We start from the raw sequence: 20,058 nt of genomic DNA, 5'->3' as shown, positions 1-20,058 counted from the left end.
ATCCCTTAAAAGTAAAAAGGGCCTTGAGGGACACAAGGTGACCTTGTGTAAATGAAGGGGAATAATGATCTGTTGCCATGGTAACGTGTGTGTGTGTGTGTGTGTATGTAAAGGACACATGTGATCCCAGACACACCCCAGTTAGGTCAGCTAAAGAGAGTCTGGACCCTAACATGCAGTTCAGTGTGTCTCTAGGTGTGTTTACTCACAAGCAGTACTTCAGAGCATGTGTGTGTGTGTGTGTGTGTGTGTGTGTGTGTGTGTGAGAGAGAGAGAGAGAGTGTGTGAACTCACCACTCCTGTGGGCTTCTTGCATGACTCCAGAGAGACTGACATATCTCCGTTCCTCCAGCTGTCATCGCCAATCTCATCGCTCTGGAGGAACTCACCCAGCTTCTGCACACTGTGGGAATGCACAGGGCAGTTAGAACGCGCACACACACACACACACACACACACACACACACACACACATACACGCACACACACACACACACACACACACACGCATACACACACGCACACACACACACACACACACACACACACACACACACACACACACACTCACAGACATTCATAACTCACACACTCCCACTCTCTTGTTACACATATCTCCCATGTATCTAATGACTTTGACTGTAAGAAGTCTGCAGGGACAGCAATGGTAAGCAGGAAGCATGTGTACTTTATGGGTACTGCATGTGTCCCACATGGGCAACCCAAATGAATATACCCAGACTAAAGATGGACTTGTGTGTGTGTATGTGTGCGCATCTGTGGTGGGAGTTATCACAATCATTAGTCTTAATGAAAGGGTCAAAACCTTCAGCTCAACTCTCCAAAATTGAGCTTCTGGTATTCCCAGCTAATACAGCGATTCCCTAACAAATCAGCATCCATCTTGGCTAATCTTCACAGACCCCTTTTGGCCACTGACCACAGCATACAACTTGGCTGTCACAAGTAATGACCGGCTAAATTTCTCTGAGCATGTAGCTCAGTCACAGTCATGTTGATATATTCTATACAATATAGCAGTGTTTCTCAAAGTATTGTCCGGGGACCACTGGTGGTCCGCAAGCTATTCTAAGTGGTCTGCGAGCAGACGTGGTAAAATATAATATAGATGAGTTGTCTATGTAAGATATGCCAGTTTAAATCATATGAATCCTCTGACACAATAAGCAAAGTGTAAAGATAATAAGCAAGGTGGTTCAGGGAGTAGGTCTATTGTGTAGGCTAATATACTGTTGAAGTAGGTCTTTTTTTTTTTAGCTAGGTGGTCCATGCGTTTCTTTTTTATTGGTTAAGTGGTCCTTCCCCTTTTGGCCACTGCACCCCCACGCCCACTTTTCAGTAATTCCCCCCATTGGTGGAATTGTTTTGTAATTGTCATTTATTTATTTAATCAGGGACAGTGCACAAAAGAACATTAATTGTACAAAACAGGGAGAGATGTATAGTGCCAGGTTATAGCAAATATTGCTAATTTCCACCCATAGTCCCAATGATTTGCCTAATGCTCTAGCGATAGTTTTGGGATCTTAAACAAGAGTGACTACATTAAACTGTTATTTAAACTTTAACGTTAATGTAATGTTTATTGATGTCTTTGTGAGTCGCTTTGGACAAAAGCGTCTGCCTAGAACTATAAACATAAACACAAACATAGAATGGGGGGATGGGGTAAAGAACAGCAGAATGCAGGAGAACAATGGTGTGTTGCCATGGTAACTGCATGTGTGGGGGACGATGGAGAAGGGGCTCACCTGACCAGAGCCTTGACAGCGAAGCGAACGACAGTGGAGAGCAGGAAGAGGGGCGTGACCAGGATGTGGAAGAGAGCCAGTGAGGCGAAGGCTTTGGAGGGGCTCAGTCTCTCCTCGTTCAGGTAGGCATGGGTCACGAACGTCTGCAGAGAAACACACACACACACACACACACACACACACACACATATACACATATACAAATAACCACGCACACACACCATGTCCAACCCTCTTCAGTGCATGCAATAAGTGAATCAGATAAAAGATAACTCAATCTTTCAGTAATGGCGAATGTATCTCTAATAGAGTTAAATGGAGTGAACTTCCTCTTACCGCTAACACGGCAGCTATGGGAATGGCAGCATTCATAAAGACTGTGAAGAGAAAAAGGGAAAAAGACAAAGAAATCAGTAAATCTTGATGCTGATCAGAGGCCTTTGAATATGTGGCCTTGAGACAAAGACCAGTGCTCTGATGCTCAAGAGGCATCCCATAATTCACAAGGAGCCCTGCTCTAGTTATGTGACATCTTGACTACTGTAACGCCCTCCTAACATGCCTCTTGGCTTGTGCGGTGAAGCCACTGAAGATGGTCCAGAATGTGGTGACCCACAACCTAAAGGGACACACCTTACCCCGCTGTTCAATGAGCTCCACTAGTCGTTAACGCTTGCCTACGAAGTGATTGCTTGGTCTGCTCTCATGAGAGGTTATGTTACTCCTAACGACCTACCAAGCGCTACTAGAATAAGGGTGTCCCTCTCTATCTATCCTGAAAGAGTGGAAGCAAGAGAGAGAGAGAGAGAGAGACTAAAAAAAAGACACAAAGAGGGGAGCAAAGACAGAGATAGACAGACTTAGAGAGTGAAAGAGTAGAAGCAAGAGAGAGAGAGAGAGAGATGAGTAAGAAGTCTCACTGGACATGGAGGTGTAGAAGGCGAAGGTGCGCAGGCTGGTGAGCTCTTTGCCCCGCGAGTCCTCCACGCTGTCACAGAAGATGTTCTCCCAGGCGTAGAGCTTCAGCAGCTTGATGCCCTTCAGGATCTCAGTGGTCTTCTTCAGACGCTCCGTGGAGTAATCCTACGAGGGGAGAGAAAACCCATCCTTAAGGCCTCCGCACACAGGCACTCCAATTTCATCGTTCGATTACATTGCGGCCGCTGCCGTGTCGATTATGATTCAGTTCTATTTTTGGAGGCACCACTCAATAAAATGCATTGTTTATCAAATGTTTGTCAGCTCAAAATTGTGGTGCTGATGCGGGTGACAAGTGTCAGCGCACTCATGTCGGAGGCTGTATGAGTGAGTGTTTCAGGGTTCCCAATCTAAGTCAAATGTAAAATTCCATGACTTTTCCCTGACAAAAAAAATAATTCCATGACCTACAATATAATGGTACAATATGCTGACCAAAGATTTCAGAGCAGCCGCATAACGTTCAAGAATCTTTTACTTTTTTGCGCAGGAGATGAATGGGCATTGAATAAACAAAGTTGGGCTAACCACAACTACTCAAGCAAGCAGTAAAGCTAATAACCAGATATAACCAATTCTGCATGGATATATTTGTATTAATGTATTTTGTCAAGTAGATTTTAACCTGCTACAACAAAATTCCCTGATATTCCATGACTTTTCCCCAACAATGATAAAATTCCCTGACTTTCCATGGGATAGACTTTCCAAAATTCCATGATATTCCAGAAATTCCATGACCCATGGGAACCCTGGTGTTTTCTTCTTCTGTATATCTGTATGATTGTGTCATAAGCTACTGGATGCCTACATTTCCCACGGGATACATAAAGTATATATCTAACTATCTATCTATCTATCTATCTATCTATATATCTATATATCTATCTCTAGAGGGGAGAAGAGAGAAAGAGAAAAAGAGAAAGAGAGAGATGAACAGAATGGGGAGAAAGAACAGGGTGAATTAGAGAAATTGGATGAGAGAGATAAAGCCACAAAAGAGCAAGGACATTGTGATGAGACAAATGAAAAACAGACCGCAACAGGGGTAGCAGGCATCGAAATGTGGTTAGCAGAAATGACATTATTACAGAAATGACTCACAGTGCTTTCGAAATACTCATTATCGTTTAACACATGACCTTTCTGTTGCCATTGGATGAGCGATTTGAAGAGGCAAACGAACAACAAAAGCAACAGGGGGTAGCAGCCACAGCAGGAGCCTAGGAGGGGCATAGCAGGTCCTCAAATAAAGTAACTGAAATGTGGTTAGCAGAAATGACATTACAGGAAAGACCCGCAGAGCCTCCAAAATACCTCAGCTCATAAATTACATTACCTTTTTGTTGCCATTGGATAGGGGGAGATAAAGGCACAAAAGAGAAATTGTGTTGAGACGAACGGAAAACCAGAAAGCAACAGGGGCAGCAGACATCGAAATGTGGTTAGCAGAAATTACGTCATTACTGAAATAACTCACAGCACTTCCAAAATACCTCAGCAGGAGTGCTCATTATGCCCCATGCAGCAGCATGTTGCGTATCCCCTCAGCCTCAAAATCCTGTAATATCAGGTTAAATAAATCTTATATAAGATCAAAATCTTATATGTATTAGCATTACCCATATAGCAAATATTTTACCCATATAGCAAAGGTTTTAGTGTAATTATATGGCTGATAAACGCACACATTCATCTCATAAATTGTTTAGTACATGCCCTTTTGGTGCCACTGTTGCCATTGATTCTGCTACATATTGACTTCTGTCTCCTAACAGGAAGAGGATCTTAATGGTGTTCCTCTCCGTTGGCAGGCTTACTCCTAACACCGCTCCCTGCACCTCATTTGTTTGCATTACCTTAGTTTATCAGCCTATTTATCAGGGTGGTATCTCAAGCGAGCCTAAACTGCTGAGGGCATTACCAGGACCAAATAAACACAGCGCCACATAAAGGGAAGGCAGGTATGTAAATAACCATCTAACGGACGAGGAGGAGGAGGAGGAGGAGGAGGAGAAGGATGTGTTTACCTCACAGATGTGGCGGTAGATGTCCAAACCTGAATTTACGGTTGAGGATGTGTGTTTGGCTCATCAGCTCACCAAGATGGTGTGCATTAAAACCACACACACACACATACACACACACACACATACACACACACACACACACACACAGACACACACAGAGGGTGTGTGTGTGTGTGTGTGTGTGCCCCTATATGTGCATGCATGTGTGTTTGTGTCCATGTGTGTGTGCACCTACAGTACAGTATGTGTATGTGTGTGCATGTGTGTGTGTGTGTGTGTGTGTGTGTGTGTGTGTGTGTGTGTGTGTGTGTGTGCGTGTGTGTGTGTGTATGTGTGTGTGTGTGTGTCTGTGTGTGTGTGTATGTCATCTCACCAGTGTGCTCTTCTGGGTGTCAGCCAGCTTGGTGGCGATGAGGTACTGGATGGGTGCCAGGAGGACAATGACAGCCGCCCCAATGAGAGCGCTCTCCCTCAGCAGGTAGTAGAGCAGGATCACCCCCATGATGATCTACACACACACACACACACATGCACACACACATGCACACACACACACACACATACGCACACACACACACACACACACACACACACACACACACACACACACACACACACACACACACACACACACACACACACACACACACACAGGTTTTTGAATCAGAATCAACACTAGGCTACTTTGTTCATCAGGGGAGGTCCACAGTGATGAGATGAATCTCAAATCCGATATGCAGTCAAAATAACTTTATTCAGAATGACATTTCGTGTCTGATCACAATTACACACAAGTGGTTGACTCAGATACTAATTGTTTTGTTCCAGTGTTGAGATGTCTGTAAGCAACTAAACCCAAAAGCCACAGTCAAGTGGTTGACTCAGAAACTAATTGTTTTGTTCCAGCGTTGAGATGTCTGTAAGCAACTAAACCCAAAACCATTGGTCGTAGTGACTCAACATTGGTCAACACTGTGAATCCCTCAAGGCTGTTTTAGGCTTCTGTCTCGACTCCAGGCAGTGACAACGGTGCTGCCTCGATGCTGGCGCGAACCTTTTATAGTTCTGCGTCTCCTGTGTCTGCGTCTTTCACCACCGAAACGGTAAAATTATTGTTATTTGTTTGGCCTTTCCTTGACCAATCACAGTCCTTGCGGTCTGCATCACCTCGACACGAAGTTACATTAACACGTAGGTACACTATGATGCAGAAGGCGTTGAGCCCTCATGCACTTCACAATTTCAGTCCTAAACCCTCACGAATTTAGTGGCCACATGGAAGTCTGTGAGTCTGTGAGGGGAGAGATAGGCTGAATCCCAATCTCTCCCCTCACAGAGTAACAGACTTTGAAGCGCGTTGCCACAAACTTTGTGAGGGCTTAGGGCAGTCGCACTGCGAAACTGTTAACTGCAGTGAAATGTGTGAGCGAGGGCTCACTCACACCCTTTCTGTGTCCTTTCCGTAATTCCAAAATTACCAACAATTCATAGCGTTGTGACGTGTAGCACGGGGTCACCCAAAGGGAGGCTGGAAGCTTGAAAAAGACATCAGTGAACAACAACTTCCATAAAACGTAAACGTAAACGTGTTTGCAACGTGTTTTCGTTGTTGTCCATTTAAGGATAGTTCACAGGTGTTGTTCCATTCCTGTTAATAGCATTTTGACCCCTTACAGCCTTCAAAAACTTGATCATTTATAAAAAAGGATGTCAGTTAAGTCTTTGAGGGTTCAGGGTTCAGACCTTAGGGATGAGATCGGGATTCACCCACTGAGTTTCTCACCTGGACAGGCATGGCCCAGAGGTTAGGGCACAGGAAGAGGAACCACATCAGCTGGTTGGTTTCTATAGCAACCAGGTTGTTGATCTGGCCGAGGGTCATCTCGCCCATGGACATGTTGGAGGTGGAGAGGCGCAGGATCTTGTTGTAGATCATGGCCTGAGACACACACACACACACACACACACACACACACACACACACACACACAATGTACACTTGTATCATCAAATTCCAAAAAAACATAGCATGCATGTACTGTAGTGTGAAATGTCTTGAGCCACATTCCTGTGACATCTATCAGCGTAAAACATTACATACTGAAGCATACTCACTGGCAGTCACCCTAGAACAAGCTGCAGCTCATCAAAACACTGCTAGTGGACTGCATGAGCAACTAGCAATGCTGCATAACACTTTGGCCCGACTGAGTTGGGTGGCCAGAGCCTTTCTAAGTACATCTAGGGTGCGTTCCTAAATTCAATCTGACACACTCTGGACGCTCCGAGAGTGTGAAGCTCTGATTAAATACACGATAATTCCGAATTTACGAATGGTTAAGAGTGCTCGGAGCGTCGGAGTGGCCATTTACGAACGCACCCTTAGTCACCGTGTTCAGACTGTGGTTATCTAACCATGCCTAATATTTAGTCTTAACTGTTCGGCTACAAGCGTACATCACTGCTTTGCAGTCTGGATGCCAGCATGCAGTTTAAGACAGTTGGACAGTGTCATCACTTCAAAGTGAGAACTTCACTCAGCACCACTTAAAATTCTCTACGAGTGGAAAACAGATGCACTGGCAAGTTACTAAGTGCAGAACATCCTTAATAGCTTATAGTATCTTTATGTATTTGACAAATTAAAATGCTTGAATCATAACACAGTCCAAGGAGGAGTCTCCTTAAAGGTCCATTAGGTTGCGATATACTCCCTTAAACATCCTAAACAGCTCATGGTCATCTTACTCTGTGTGTTATCATTATAGGATTATGTTCTTACCAAAGTCTCAGTGGTTGTATCTAGTATGTTACAGACTTGTTTCCTGAACCCTTTTTGATGAAAGTGTGTACAGTGTGTGTGTGTGTGTGTGTGTGTGTGTGTGTGTGTGTGTGTGTGTGTGTGTGTGTGTGTGTGAAATGTGGCAATCAGCTAATGAGCTTGGGGATTTCCTGCTTGTGAATGTCATTGTTCTTACCAGCAAAGCTCCTCTGAGATTGATACCAGTTTCTATGGTAACGTAGTAGGATGCCTGCAAGAACGTTCGTTGCAGAACCAGGGCGAGGAACAGCAGAACTGCCAACACAGGAGTGTTCTCCAGAAGCTCCGTGGACTCCATGAAGTAGACCCCAGAAGAGGTCTGCAGCACATGCGTTCACACACACACACACACACACGCACACACACACACACACACACACACACAAAATAAACCACATGTTCTATGTCACACACACATACCTTTACTGCAACGCTACGTTTTATTACAACAGATATCACTGAATGCTCTATTGAGAGCAACTATAATTTCTGTTTAACATTAATGCAGAATTATTATGCTGCAGCACATGAGTTGTGTGGGTGGAAATGTCTAGAGTCAAGTAAATGGTTGTCACCTCAGATTCAATTTGCTCTCTCAGGCTTAAGCCATGGAAGACACAACAAGCTTTTCAAAATTATTGGTATTAACATTAATGCAGAACTGTTATGCTGCATCGTCACCCAAGTACTAAACATCTGATGAAAACAGAATGCAATACACAGACACATTATGAGAAGGATTAAAAACAACGCATGAGATGTCAGCCAGACATGACCTTGCAACTTCACTGAAGTGTACAAGCTGGTAAGAGAGAGTGAGAAAGAGAGAGAGAGAGAAAGAAATACACGGATGAACGAGAGAGGCAAGAGAACGAACGATTGTGAGGTCAGTGTGGAATGTCCCGTGTCAGAGTGACATGCCGCTCCAGGTCTCTCTCACCTCTCTTCGTTTATCACTCCAACACAAAACATATCCCACAATGCTCTGATACCGGGGTGCCAATTACCCATGATGCCTTGCTCTGACTGTGCCAATTACCCACGATGCCCTGCTGTGTCCCTGCCAATAACACAGCCTGCACTCAAAATAGCCATATGCATGATCCACAGATTCAGTGCAAAACATCAAATCTAAACATCAAAACGATACAATCTCATAATCATGAAACAGACCCACTACACAAATCCCCATAAACTCACCCACAATACTGTGACATAGCAGTCTATCAACACCTCCCTTGCTCCAAAACAATTCACAGCTATTTGTCCACAACATCAGTGCAGAACATACTTACAGTCCCCATCAAAGCTATGACATCTCATGATCATGATACTACAGACCCCTGCTCACCATCCCTCAAAAAGCTCTTGAAGACCCAACTCTTCCAAGCATACCTCCTCTCCTAACACTTCTAAAAACCTAACACACCTAACACACACTTCCCATGCACTTCCCTCTCTTCCCTTCTCTACTTCCTTTCTCCTCCTACTACACTTTGACTAGTGTACTTAAAATGGCAGTATACGACTCTTATCCTCCAGTAACAGCATTGACAAATGCAGTAATAATTCTTAGCTAAGGTCTCCTCTGCACTGCAGCTTGAATGCTATACTCTTCTGTAAGTCTCTTTGGGTAAATGGGTCTGCTAAAAGAATAAGTATATGTAAACGACTCCTTCCCACCCACCTAGAGCCATGTGGCTCATACAAAAGCATATAAATACCTCTAAACCTCAATCAATGATTTAAATACCCCCTGACACCATTTTAATATGCCCTGGCAATGGCTACTATGTTGAAACGCGTGGACATATTTTAACTGAATAGCCATATTCGTTCACGTTTGTAATTTTGTTTTCTGAAATGTAAATTGGTCATTAGCTCTGTAATTTGGTTTGTCTGAAATTTAAATTATGCATGCCACTTCACGGCCACCGCACATGTGAGATGAAAGGCTTTTAAAACATATAACCCTTGTGAGTGCCATTTTTCAACCCCCTGACATGTTTTTTTTTCTATTTTCAAAATCAGGAACAACAAGCATACAATCAATTACTGCTGGTCAGCCACACACACCTTTACTCCAGTTTTCCATCCACAACTACCGTCCAACCTTTAACCTTTAACACAAATGGCCTCCTGGCCACAACTGCTTAAAACCATCATCTTCATGAGGTCGGCTCTTGATAATAACAGATACAATAATACCATAATACTGTCAGCTTATACATCATAGATACGCATATATTCATATCTTAGTCCTTTATTGAATCAGCCCTCAAACCAAGTTTGCATGAATGACACAGGAGCGGAAAGAAACAAACCTCTAGAGAGATATGTGTGTATGAATGATTTAGACCGGTGATAATTTGTGTATCCCATGTTGTCTGTTTCGCAGAGATGATGTCATGGCGGAGACAGAAGTGAAAAACAGAGCAGACGCCTCTATGACATCACAATGGGGGTGAGTCACTAGGAAACGGACCACCCGGAATCTCGTAGCCAGACAGTGATGCGAGACGATTCCCGTTCCCACTTACACTCCCAGCAAAGCATTACAGTTTGGTCAAGAGCCCATTGTGTCGTGTTTGTGATACAAGCTGTTCAGTCACACAGATGCACACACACACACACACACACACACACACACACACACACACACACACACACACACACACACACACACACACCCACACACACACACACAAATATGCTTACACCATCCTCTACTCCACACAGGCATCTCTGAGGCCTGAAGTAGTTCATCAGTACCAGTCTGGTCACACACACACACACACACACACACACACACACACACACACACACACACACACACACACACACACACACACATATGCGCTGTCACTCTATCTATCTCTCTCTCTCACACACACACACACACACACCGACAAACACAAACACACACACAAACACACACACACACACACACAAACACATAGACACACACACGTCTGAACTCACTGTGTTGTCAACGTTTATTGCTGCAGCAGCCACAGCAGTCTCGTTGCGTTTCTCGAGGTTGCTGACGATGCCCGAGATGCAGAGCGGTCCGGCGAAGCCCAGCAGGTCGGCCAGGTAACGGAACGTGCTGCTCAGCAGGATGGGGCGCCCGAACGCCCGGTACATGGACTTCCAGATGGACGGAGCCTTCTCACGGTCCTCCACATGCTGCGGACCAAACGAGGAAAGAACACACACACACACACTGTTAGAACACACACAGAGACACACACATTGTCCCTCTCTCTCTGTCTCTCTTTCTCTCTCTCTTTCTCTGTAAACACATCTACACATACAGGCGCACACACAGACACACACAAACACGAAAGCACTAATCCTCTACTCCTGACTGGCATCTTACTATAAAGCTAGAGTTAGTTGATCAATGTCTGAATCACACACACACACACACACACACACACACACACACACACACACACACCACACACAAACACACACACACACACACAAACTCATCCTCTGTTCCTTGTAGGCATCTTTGAGCCTGAGGTAGTTGGTGAATGCACGCATGCATGCTACACATGCACACGCACACTCACACACACACACACACACACACACACACACACACACACACACACAAACTCATCCTCTGTTCCTCGTAGGCATCTTTAAGCCTGAGGTAGTTGGTGAACGCACGCATGCATGCTACACATGCACACGCGCACACACACACACACACACACACACACACACACACACACCCCACACACACACACACTTCACACACTACCCCCCTCTCTCACACACAAACTCACCCTGTTCCTCGTAGGTGCCTTTTATCCTGAGGTAGTTTCTAAAATTTCCCTCGGGATGAATAAAGTATCTATCTATCTATCTAGTTGGTAAACACACCCATTAACATTAACTCACCCTCTGTTCCTCATAGGCATCTTTGATCGATCCTGAGGTCGTTTCTAAAATTTCCCTCGGGATGAATAAAGTATCTATCTATCAATCTATCTAGTTGGTGAACACACCCATGGTTACACATGCACACACACACACACACACACACACACACACACACACACACACACACACACACACATGCACACACACACACACATACACTACCCCTCCGTCTCTCACACACAAACTCACCCTCATCATCTTTGAGCCTGAGGTAGTTTCTAAAATTTCCCTCGGGATGAATAAAGTATCTATCTATCTATCTATCTATCTATCTATCTATCTAGTTGGTGAACACACCCATACACATGCACACACGTGCACGTACACACATGCACATACACACACACACACACCCATACACTTCCCCTCCCTCTCTCTCACTAACCCACCCTCATAGGCGTCTTTGAGCCTGAGGTAGTTGGTGAGGGCGCACGTTGATTACACATGCACATGCACACACACACACACACACACACACACACACACACACACACACACACACACACACACTACCCACTAACCCACCCTCTGTTCCTCGTAGGCGTCTTTAAGCCTGAGGTAGTTGGTGAGGGCACGCATGGCGATGGGCAGCTTGCCAATCTTCTTGAGCTCGATGGGCCGCTTGTGGGCCCCCATGATGAGCGGGTTCATCCACCAGTAGGTGGCCTTAGACAGCAGGTTGACGAAGGGCTGCAGGAAGCGAACGCCCAGGTCCTGGAGGTCCTCCGGCGGCTTCACCTTCTGGGGGCTGGCGAAGAAAACGTACTTCTGCACAGACAACAGGAGGAGACAGGGGAACGTTATAGGAGAATGAAACAGCGTAGAGTCTGCACACTATATACTTCACCACATACACATTACCACATTACACACTACACTAAATATTATTATATTTATCAATCAATCACACACACACACACACACACACACACAAACACACACACACACACACACATATATATATAATCTCAACTGCTTACTCTGATTATGAAACTATCCATATATGTATGTATTTGTATGTATTTGTAGACTAACTGATTAACTATTCCCAGACTAACTGATTGACTAACTGCATGTGTAGACTAACTGTGTGACTGACTGATGAACCTTTTAACCAGGAAGTGAAAGACGCACCCTGACTCTGATGACGTTGACCTCAACAGCCATGAGCAGCCCGTAGAGGATGACCAGCATGGCCGTGATGCAGAAGCGGAGGTGCTGAGGGCCTTTCTCCGACTCCACAAACTTCCACAGCTTAATGGTCTTTGTGATGAAGGCCAACACCCAGTAGATGAACAGGGCTGTGTCAGGCACAGAGGGCATGGGGATATTGTTTGATAGTGTGTACTGTGTACATCTGAATCAACTCTGTGCAAAAGTTGTTACCTTTCATTCACCTTTTAAGTTTTTATAGACTAATGAACTGATAGATTGGCAGACCAGAGAGAGATAGAAAGATACATAGAAAGATAGACAGACAGACAGTCCGTCAGCATTTCATCAGTCCGTCAATAAACAATCCATTAATTTCCATTCATCGATTGGGTTGACATTTATTAATTTAGCAAACACTTTTCTCCAAAGCGACTTTCAGAATGAGGAATAATATTCAATCTACAATGCAGAGGAGACCTTAGGCAGGTGTTATTACTGCATCAGACAATGCTATTACTACTAGAGCATAACTAGAGTGCAAACATTAGGCTGAATATCTCACCCAACAGCAGCTTGGGGAAGTTGGCCGTCTCGATGTTGTGGTAGTACACCACTGAGGTGGTGGCTGCGATGAAGCCGATGAAGGCCGGCATGAACAGATGGAGATGGGGGGATTTCATCGTCCTGTAAGCAGACAGGACATAACACACAGCATCTTCATCAGAGGAATAATAAACACTAGAAACAGATAGGGTGACAGAAGCACCTGTCTGCACAATGTCTTAAAAGGAACATGCTAACTTTTAGCTAATAGCTAATTGATGCTAAGCTAATTCGCTAATTTGATTGAGCTTTTGATTGAGCTAAGCTAATTTGCTTACCAGTACACAGGCATAGCATCTTCATCAGAAAATAACTAAACACATGCAGCAGATAACACTGAAATGCACCTTCAGTCAAAGCAATCTATCTATATTTCAATACCGGTATGCAGAACCAACCAAGAGCTTAGCAGAGTTTGAAAAATAAAATGTAATCAGACAAGGACATCAGAAAATATTCAAATCATAGCAGATCTGAATTGTTCACAATTATCAACATAAACATGCCTATTTAAACATGTATACATTCTCTTAATAACCCTGCGTACCCCTAACAATATTTTAAATTAGTAGACTAACCATTGGGATTATATTAGTGCTATATTGCATTGGGCTATGCTCCAAAATCCAATTAATTAAATAATCAAAACAAATTATTTCCCTAATTTTTTCTAGAATATGTGTGTCTCTCTCTTGTTGTTTTCCACCAGCAAGGATTGTAAAAATATAGCTGACCCAGCGTCATGCCTAGCGTACGTTAATTTCACACGTCCGGCTAAAGGCCCAACTTTGACAGCTTCACACTACACACAGTGCCTGTCTCTGGCGGTGACGTCAATGGCAACATACCACCGTAAACTGGCCACTAATGATACTGAAATCTGAATCTCTTGCTTCACTTTGCGCCTCTTTAAACATGTTTTTCATATTTATCTTTTAGTTGGTTGGGCTCAAATGACGTGAACTGCTGCTTAATGAGCTGTATCAACTTAGATCCGGATATTTTTTCATGTTGCTTTCAAGATATGTCTCTCATCAAGAATATGGCAACAGTGAGGGTAAGTCATAAAAGACTCGCACACACACACACTCACACACACACGGAGACACATACCCATGTCGCACACACATACTCGCACTTACACACACACACACAAAAACACTCTACCCACACTTTGAGTCATCCAGAGAAACATGACCCCTCTTAAGCATTTACTATAAACCCCTCTTTTAAAGAGGAGGACGTCTCACATCACATAAACTCCTTAACTGAAAGAGCTTTACTGCACCTAAACTTGATGCGGTCATACATTGGGCCGTTATGGTTTGTCCCAGAAACCGCTCACAGGACAGAACATGAGCCTGTGTGCACTTCTCCGTCTCTGCACTTCTTTAGCATGACTTCCACGTTCATTGAGACGACAACCCTTCCAGGGAAAACCATCAAATTAGCATCAAACGTTGCCTGTGACGCAAATTTCCAAATGTGGTTGGAATTTAGCATCAAATGACGCAATGCACGGATAATTGCTGAGCAATTCTGTATTGATCCCTGTCAAATAAATAAGTAAGACTGTCTCTTTTAGATGATGGGAGTTTCAGCAAAAATACATGGAAAAAGAGCAGACATTTCTTTGGAAAATACTCAAGCTTGACCAGGGCGTAATTTGGACCACATTGTGACATTCATCCTCTATTCTTTCAACCTCTCACAAGACAAAGGTCCAATTTCTGACATCATAATAGTTTGGCCATGTACCGGTATGCATGTACTGTATGGATGTGTGTATATAGTGTGTGTGTGTTTTGTCTTGAATTAATATAATTTCCAGGGAGCAAATATGCAATAAAATGTAATATATATGTAGTAAAATATGTCAAAAATATGTACTGCATGCATGCATGGTGTGTGTGTGTGTGTGTGTGTGTCCTTACTGGTTGGAGACGATGCCCTCGGCGATCTCACACACGTGGACAAAGAGCAACGTGAAGGTGAGAATCCAGCGCATGTTGTGTCCAGGGAAGTGGAGCCAGGTGTTGTGGTGGATCTGCACTTTTGAGCTTTGACTCCCCCAACCTAAAACACACACACACACACACACACACACATTAGACTGATGGATGTAGCGGTGTCAAGCAAAAGTTAAAGTTTAAAGATAAATAATTCTTCAAATCGACAACTTTCAGACTCACAGTTCTGCTGTTAAGAGACAATGATAAACTGTAAACTTAAGGATCCCATAAGTGAAAGGAATAGCTATAAAGGTACATTCATAGCTCAGGTGTCAAGTGTTGCTTGACAAAAACGAATTGTTGCCAACAGATATCGCAAAGCTGTAAGCTTTTATAGTCCAATGCTAATAACAAATTGTAGAGTAGAATGTCAACTAGTTTCTATAACAACTTGGGACATTAATGTTACATCTCACCGCCAAACGAAAGCAAGCAAACACACTCTGTGACCATGTCAACACACAAATACAACTCAAACTTTAGTAGAATTTTGAAATGATATCCAATCACAGTATGCGACATCAACATCTACAGCATTTAAATTTTTTGAATGTAGCTAGCGACACCCTAGTCTCTTTCTCGTCATATTTTGTCAAGAGACACTTGTCACCTGACCGATAAATTGGCCTAAATACATAGAGAGACTGAACGACAACCACATAGAAAAAGACACTTGCCCAAGCCCATGTGTACACCAGCCCTGAAATTTTGAGCTGATGAAAAATTGATTTTATTGGCGTCGGAAAAAAACATCTACAAGGTGGCGGCAAAAGTGTTTCGGAATCTAATGTAATCGAAACATCAAAAGTGGAGTGCGTCGCAGTCATGACGGCGCCTATGTGCAAAGGCCTGAAGAGCATACCCATGTGACACACAGTGACTAATGACGAGAGGCAAATTGAGTGGTGCTTGGCTCTGGGATCCTTTGCAGAGAAAGACCTCTGTGTAAACACTAGTGTGGCCTGGCCACCAGAACTCCATTTACAAGTCCCAGGGGGACACTGACAAACTACCCCTCAACCAGCACTCCCAGGGAAAACTGACTCATTAATGAGAGAGAGAGGAGAGAGAGAGAGAGAGAGAGAGAGAGAAAGAGAGGTAGAGAAAGAGGGAAATGCGCAGTTCCGCCACCTCAGATAAATTAATAATAAATATATTCTTTCATACCAACAATATAGTGCGATGATATTGTTAAAATAAATGGTGATTTAATTTTTCACGTGTACAGAGGTGACAAAGAAGCTAGCAGTTGTTGTCCAAAAAGTATTGCTACACCACGATACTCATTTTTGGGTCATTTTTTCCTATTGCACCAACACCGGATTTTAGGGTTCCCCCACCCGCCAAATCCCACTTTAACCACTGACTACAAGCCACAGTATGTAGTTCAGACCAATACCAGTGGCATGAGAAAGAGATATAGACGGGGATCACATCAGCCAGCGGCAAGCGGCAGGTTTCCTATTGTTCTCTATGGTTCGGCAGCGGAACGGTGGTGTAACGCTAGCGTTGAGCAAGCTGAGCGTTGAACTTGGTTCAACTTTCAAAGCGCAACGCGAGTGTATTCAATTGACAAACCGTTTGTGTTGCTTAGGAACGAGATAAAAATTATTATGGTCTGAGCATTGTGTTACGTTAAAAACAAAAGAGATTCTGCACAGAGCAATTAGGGGAATGGAGAAAAAGATGAAGGGATGCATGGAGAAAGAAAAAAAAGTGGAGAGGAAGCACAGGAAGAAGAACCATGTGTATGTGTGTGTATAGTATGTGTATGCAATGTGTGTGTGTACGTGTAGGTGTGATTGTGAGTTTCTTCTACTGTATGTGTTTGAGTGTTGATAATATGCTAATGCCAAGATGTGTGGAGACAAGGGTATATAAATATGTGTTGAGAGAGAGAGAATGTGTGAAGGAGAGAGAATGTGTGAAGGAGAGAGAGAGTGTGAAGGAGAGAGAAAGAGTGAAGAAGAGAGAGTGCAAATGAAAGCATGTTTCTGAGAGTGCAAGAACATCACCACACAAGCACTACGGCAAATCCCCCACTACACAAAACATAATCACAGAAATGGCATGGACACAGAGCAGAGCAGAGAGCCTTACTCTCTCAGTCCAATGCAATTATCTTAAGTAGGAAGCCATGCATGCGTTAAGGCAGCAATCACACTGCACTGCCTGTCCATGTAAGTCTCTCTTTTCTAATGGACACAGATATTTAAAGTAGCAAAGTAGCTTTAGCTGAAATGCTATTCCCCTTTCACTAGTGTTGTGTGTTACTGCAAAGAAGAGAGTACAGAGGATACACCACACAAAAGCACCCCCCCCCCCCCAACACACACACACACACACACACACACACACACACACACACACACACACACACACAAGCACACACCAATGAAGAGGATGGGGAAGGTGATGAAGAGTAGGAAGACATGTGGGACCAGGTTGAGCGCATCCACAAAGCAGCCATTGTTGAGGACTCCCTTGTCCACATTGTACGAGTCGTTCCCGTCGTTTCCACAGAAGGAGAGGGCCATGCCGTCTGATTGGTCCAAAACCACCTAGGAGGGGGAGGAAACCAACCTCACATCACTATGATGCTCAGAGCATAGCCTATAACATAGCCTACATATTTGAGTTAGATGTAAAACCAGTAATGATTCAGAACAGTGCATGTCGGAGCATTGCTTCTTCCTTAAAACCATGAAGTGGGATATAGAAATCATTAAGGCTTAGTAGGACCTTGGCTACATAGCTCTGTCCACAATGATCCAACACTCACATTTACTGAAGTGAGTGTGTGTGTGTGTGTGTGTGTGTGTGTGGGGGGGGGGGGGGGGGGGTAACACTTAAGGGAGGTCTAACCTCTCTGGTAAAGTGGTTCACTTCAGTCAAACATGTTGCCTGTTTTCCGTCATGTTTCAGGAGGTAGCCTACTTTTTTGTAATTAAAACGTTACCACTCACCACCGTTCTACAAAATTCGTTTCTCTTTAGAATGGATTGGTCAAACCAAGCAGAACCAGTACGTTGCGTCTATAACTGCTCACAAATGGATATCAACAAGTGTAATCGATGGCTAACAGGAACTGACAGAATGGCCATTAGTAATTTCTATTATTTATAAAGGTAATGCGTTTTCATCAAATGTCATCACAAGCAATTAGATATTGGTAGGAGTGCCTACCTTCTACCAAACAACGTAAAGAAACCATCGCTGCCAGCACTTTGATTCACAGCCGACTCAATATTCTGTCACACCCACATGTATGAAAATCAAAGTCTAACCAAACCCACTGATAAGAAACAACTAATAACTTACCGAAAGAAATGTCTTACTCGCACGGTTTCATTCCTGTCCACTGGGTTAATTCGGGGAGACGGCAATCGCAGAATATTGCCGACGCGAATTATTTTTAGATTGGACGCATCAGCTGCGCATGCTGCTGTTGCTCGCGCCTATCGGGTTTCCAAACTTGACTTGAAGTCTGCTGAGACAAAGTTCCTTCCGCAACTAGCCTCCTTCGACATACCGGGGAAGAGCTTTTTCCATAACAATTAATGTGTTGGCAATATTAGTCAAAACCATGGTATACGGTGGGCTAATATTGCCTCACTAAGTGAGACAGTAGCCTAAGTCTGGCTAGTAAGACTCACTTCGGTCAGATCTTAAAACTGGTATTAAAAAGTTCGGAGCGTTATGTGGTGAAGTCTAATTTTCATATAGGCTACGACATAGACTATTTCTGCATAGATTAATATCACGGCAATTTATTTCTTCACATTGGTCCCGGATTGGTTTAGTAGGCTATATCATTGTCGTTTCTGCCACCTGCATGTTGCATATAAACCAGTTATTTTGAACAGAGCTGAACGGTCACGAAACACGTATGCGCATATAGTAATTCTTTAACGAGGTTGTCATTCACCAATACCGTAGCCTACCATTGATTGAATTGAATTCTGTGTTTGCATCGGAATGACCTCGCACTTCAGTAAATAGCTATGACAGTAGAAGCGAGCAGAAATCCCATGGAGGTTAAATAGGTAAATCATGTCAGTGACTGACACGCTTACCTACAGTAGGAACCGCTGTCTCAATTTCAAGCGTTCAGAGCGCGTCCGCGGTCACTATTCCCCTCAGCATGTCACGAACTGTGCTATCGTCACGTCTGATACGACTAACAGGCAGCGGTGGACTCCATTGTAGACCCGTAGAACATGTCAGCGTGCCTCCTCTCGTTTCAGCATCACGTTATGGCGTCGAGAGTAGCAGAGCGTCGCTCTTCTCTTCTGAAGGAATATGCGCTTGCACCGCGGGTAGCGTAAAAGCTGCAGTAGCCTACATGTAGGTCATGTCTGCTCTAGCGAGAGATAGGCTATATTAATAATCACCGCGGTTTAAATAGCACATGTAGACATTTCAATGGGAATGTGAACAGTGACAGACATGCATTAAATGCCTACACTGTGATCGTGAGTCAGTGTAGCTTGGTCAAACCAGAGTCAAGGACATTGCAGCATTAACGGATTTTTGAGACTTCTGGAAAAACACATATCCTGGTGAGGGGTCGGGGTCAGAAAACAAAGTGTGAATTCTTTGACATTTAAATAATTATAGATAGACACTAACAGTATTTTTTTTAATGATGTTATTGAATACCTGCTTGGCATAAGTCAACCATATTTTGGCCACTGCCCCTGTTCGTCCACACTGTGAGTGCTGGACAT

General features: G+C 43.8%; 1 protein-coding gene across 3 annotated transcripts in view; it reads right to left on the bottom strand.

Annotated features, from left to right (window-relative positions):
- Positions 1-19,612, bottom strand: part of LOC143136341 (ATP-binding cassette sub-family C member 9-like) — a 62,055-nt gene extending 42,443 nt beyond the window's left edge. For 2 of the 3 annotated variants that reach the window (XM_076297012.1, XM_076297013.1), the window contains exons 1-12: positions 15,251-15,374; positions 13,276-13,397; positions 12,693-12,859; positions 12,084-12,326; positions 10,584-10,790; positions 7,759-7,920; positions 6,564-6,719; positions 5,154-5,288; positions 2,693-2,855; positions 2,109-2,149; positions 1,773-1,915; positions 295-403 (exon numbers count right to left, since the gene is read on the bottom strand). In XM_076297012.1, coding sequence (XP_076153127.1) covers positions 295-403; positions 1,773-1,915; positions 2,109-2,149; positions 2,693-2,855; positions 5,154-5,288; positions 6,564-6,719; positions 7,759-7,920; positions 10,584-10,790; positions 12,084-12,326; positions 12,693-12,859; positions 13,276-13,397; positions 15,251-15,324 — 1,722 coding nt within the window. In that variant the 5' untranslated portion in view covers positions 15,325-15,374. Of the gene's footprint in view, positions 1-294; positions 404-1,772; positions 1,916-2,108; positions 2,150-2,692; positions 2,856-5,153; positions 5,289-6,563; positions 6,720-7,758; positions 7,921-10,583; positions 10,791-12,083; positions 12,327-12,692; positions 12,860-13,275; positions 13,398-15,250; positions 15,393-17,720; positions 17,890-19,404 lie in introns of those variants that run through there. The other variant, XM_076297014.1, reaches the window with a different exon arrangement.
- Positions 19,613-20,058: the final 446 nt, after the last annotated feature.

Source organism: Alosa pseudoharengus, unplaced genomic scaffold (genome assembly GCF_046254945.1).
Source record: "Alosa pseudoharengus isolate Yale_2024_CS ecotype anadromous, Long Island Sound unplaced genomic scaffold, YU_APseudo_1.1 YU_APseudo_1.1_scf_20, whole genome shotgun sequence".
Taxonomy (NCBI): Eukaryota; Metazoa; Chordata; class Actinopteri; order Clupeiformes; family Clupeidae; genus Alosa; species Alosa pseudoharengus.
The sequence above is the reverse complement of the archived record's forward strand: the minus strand, read 5'-3'. Positions and strand labels throughout refer to the sequence as shown.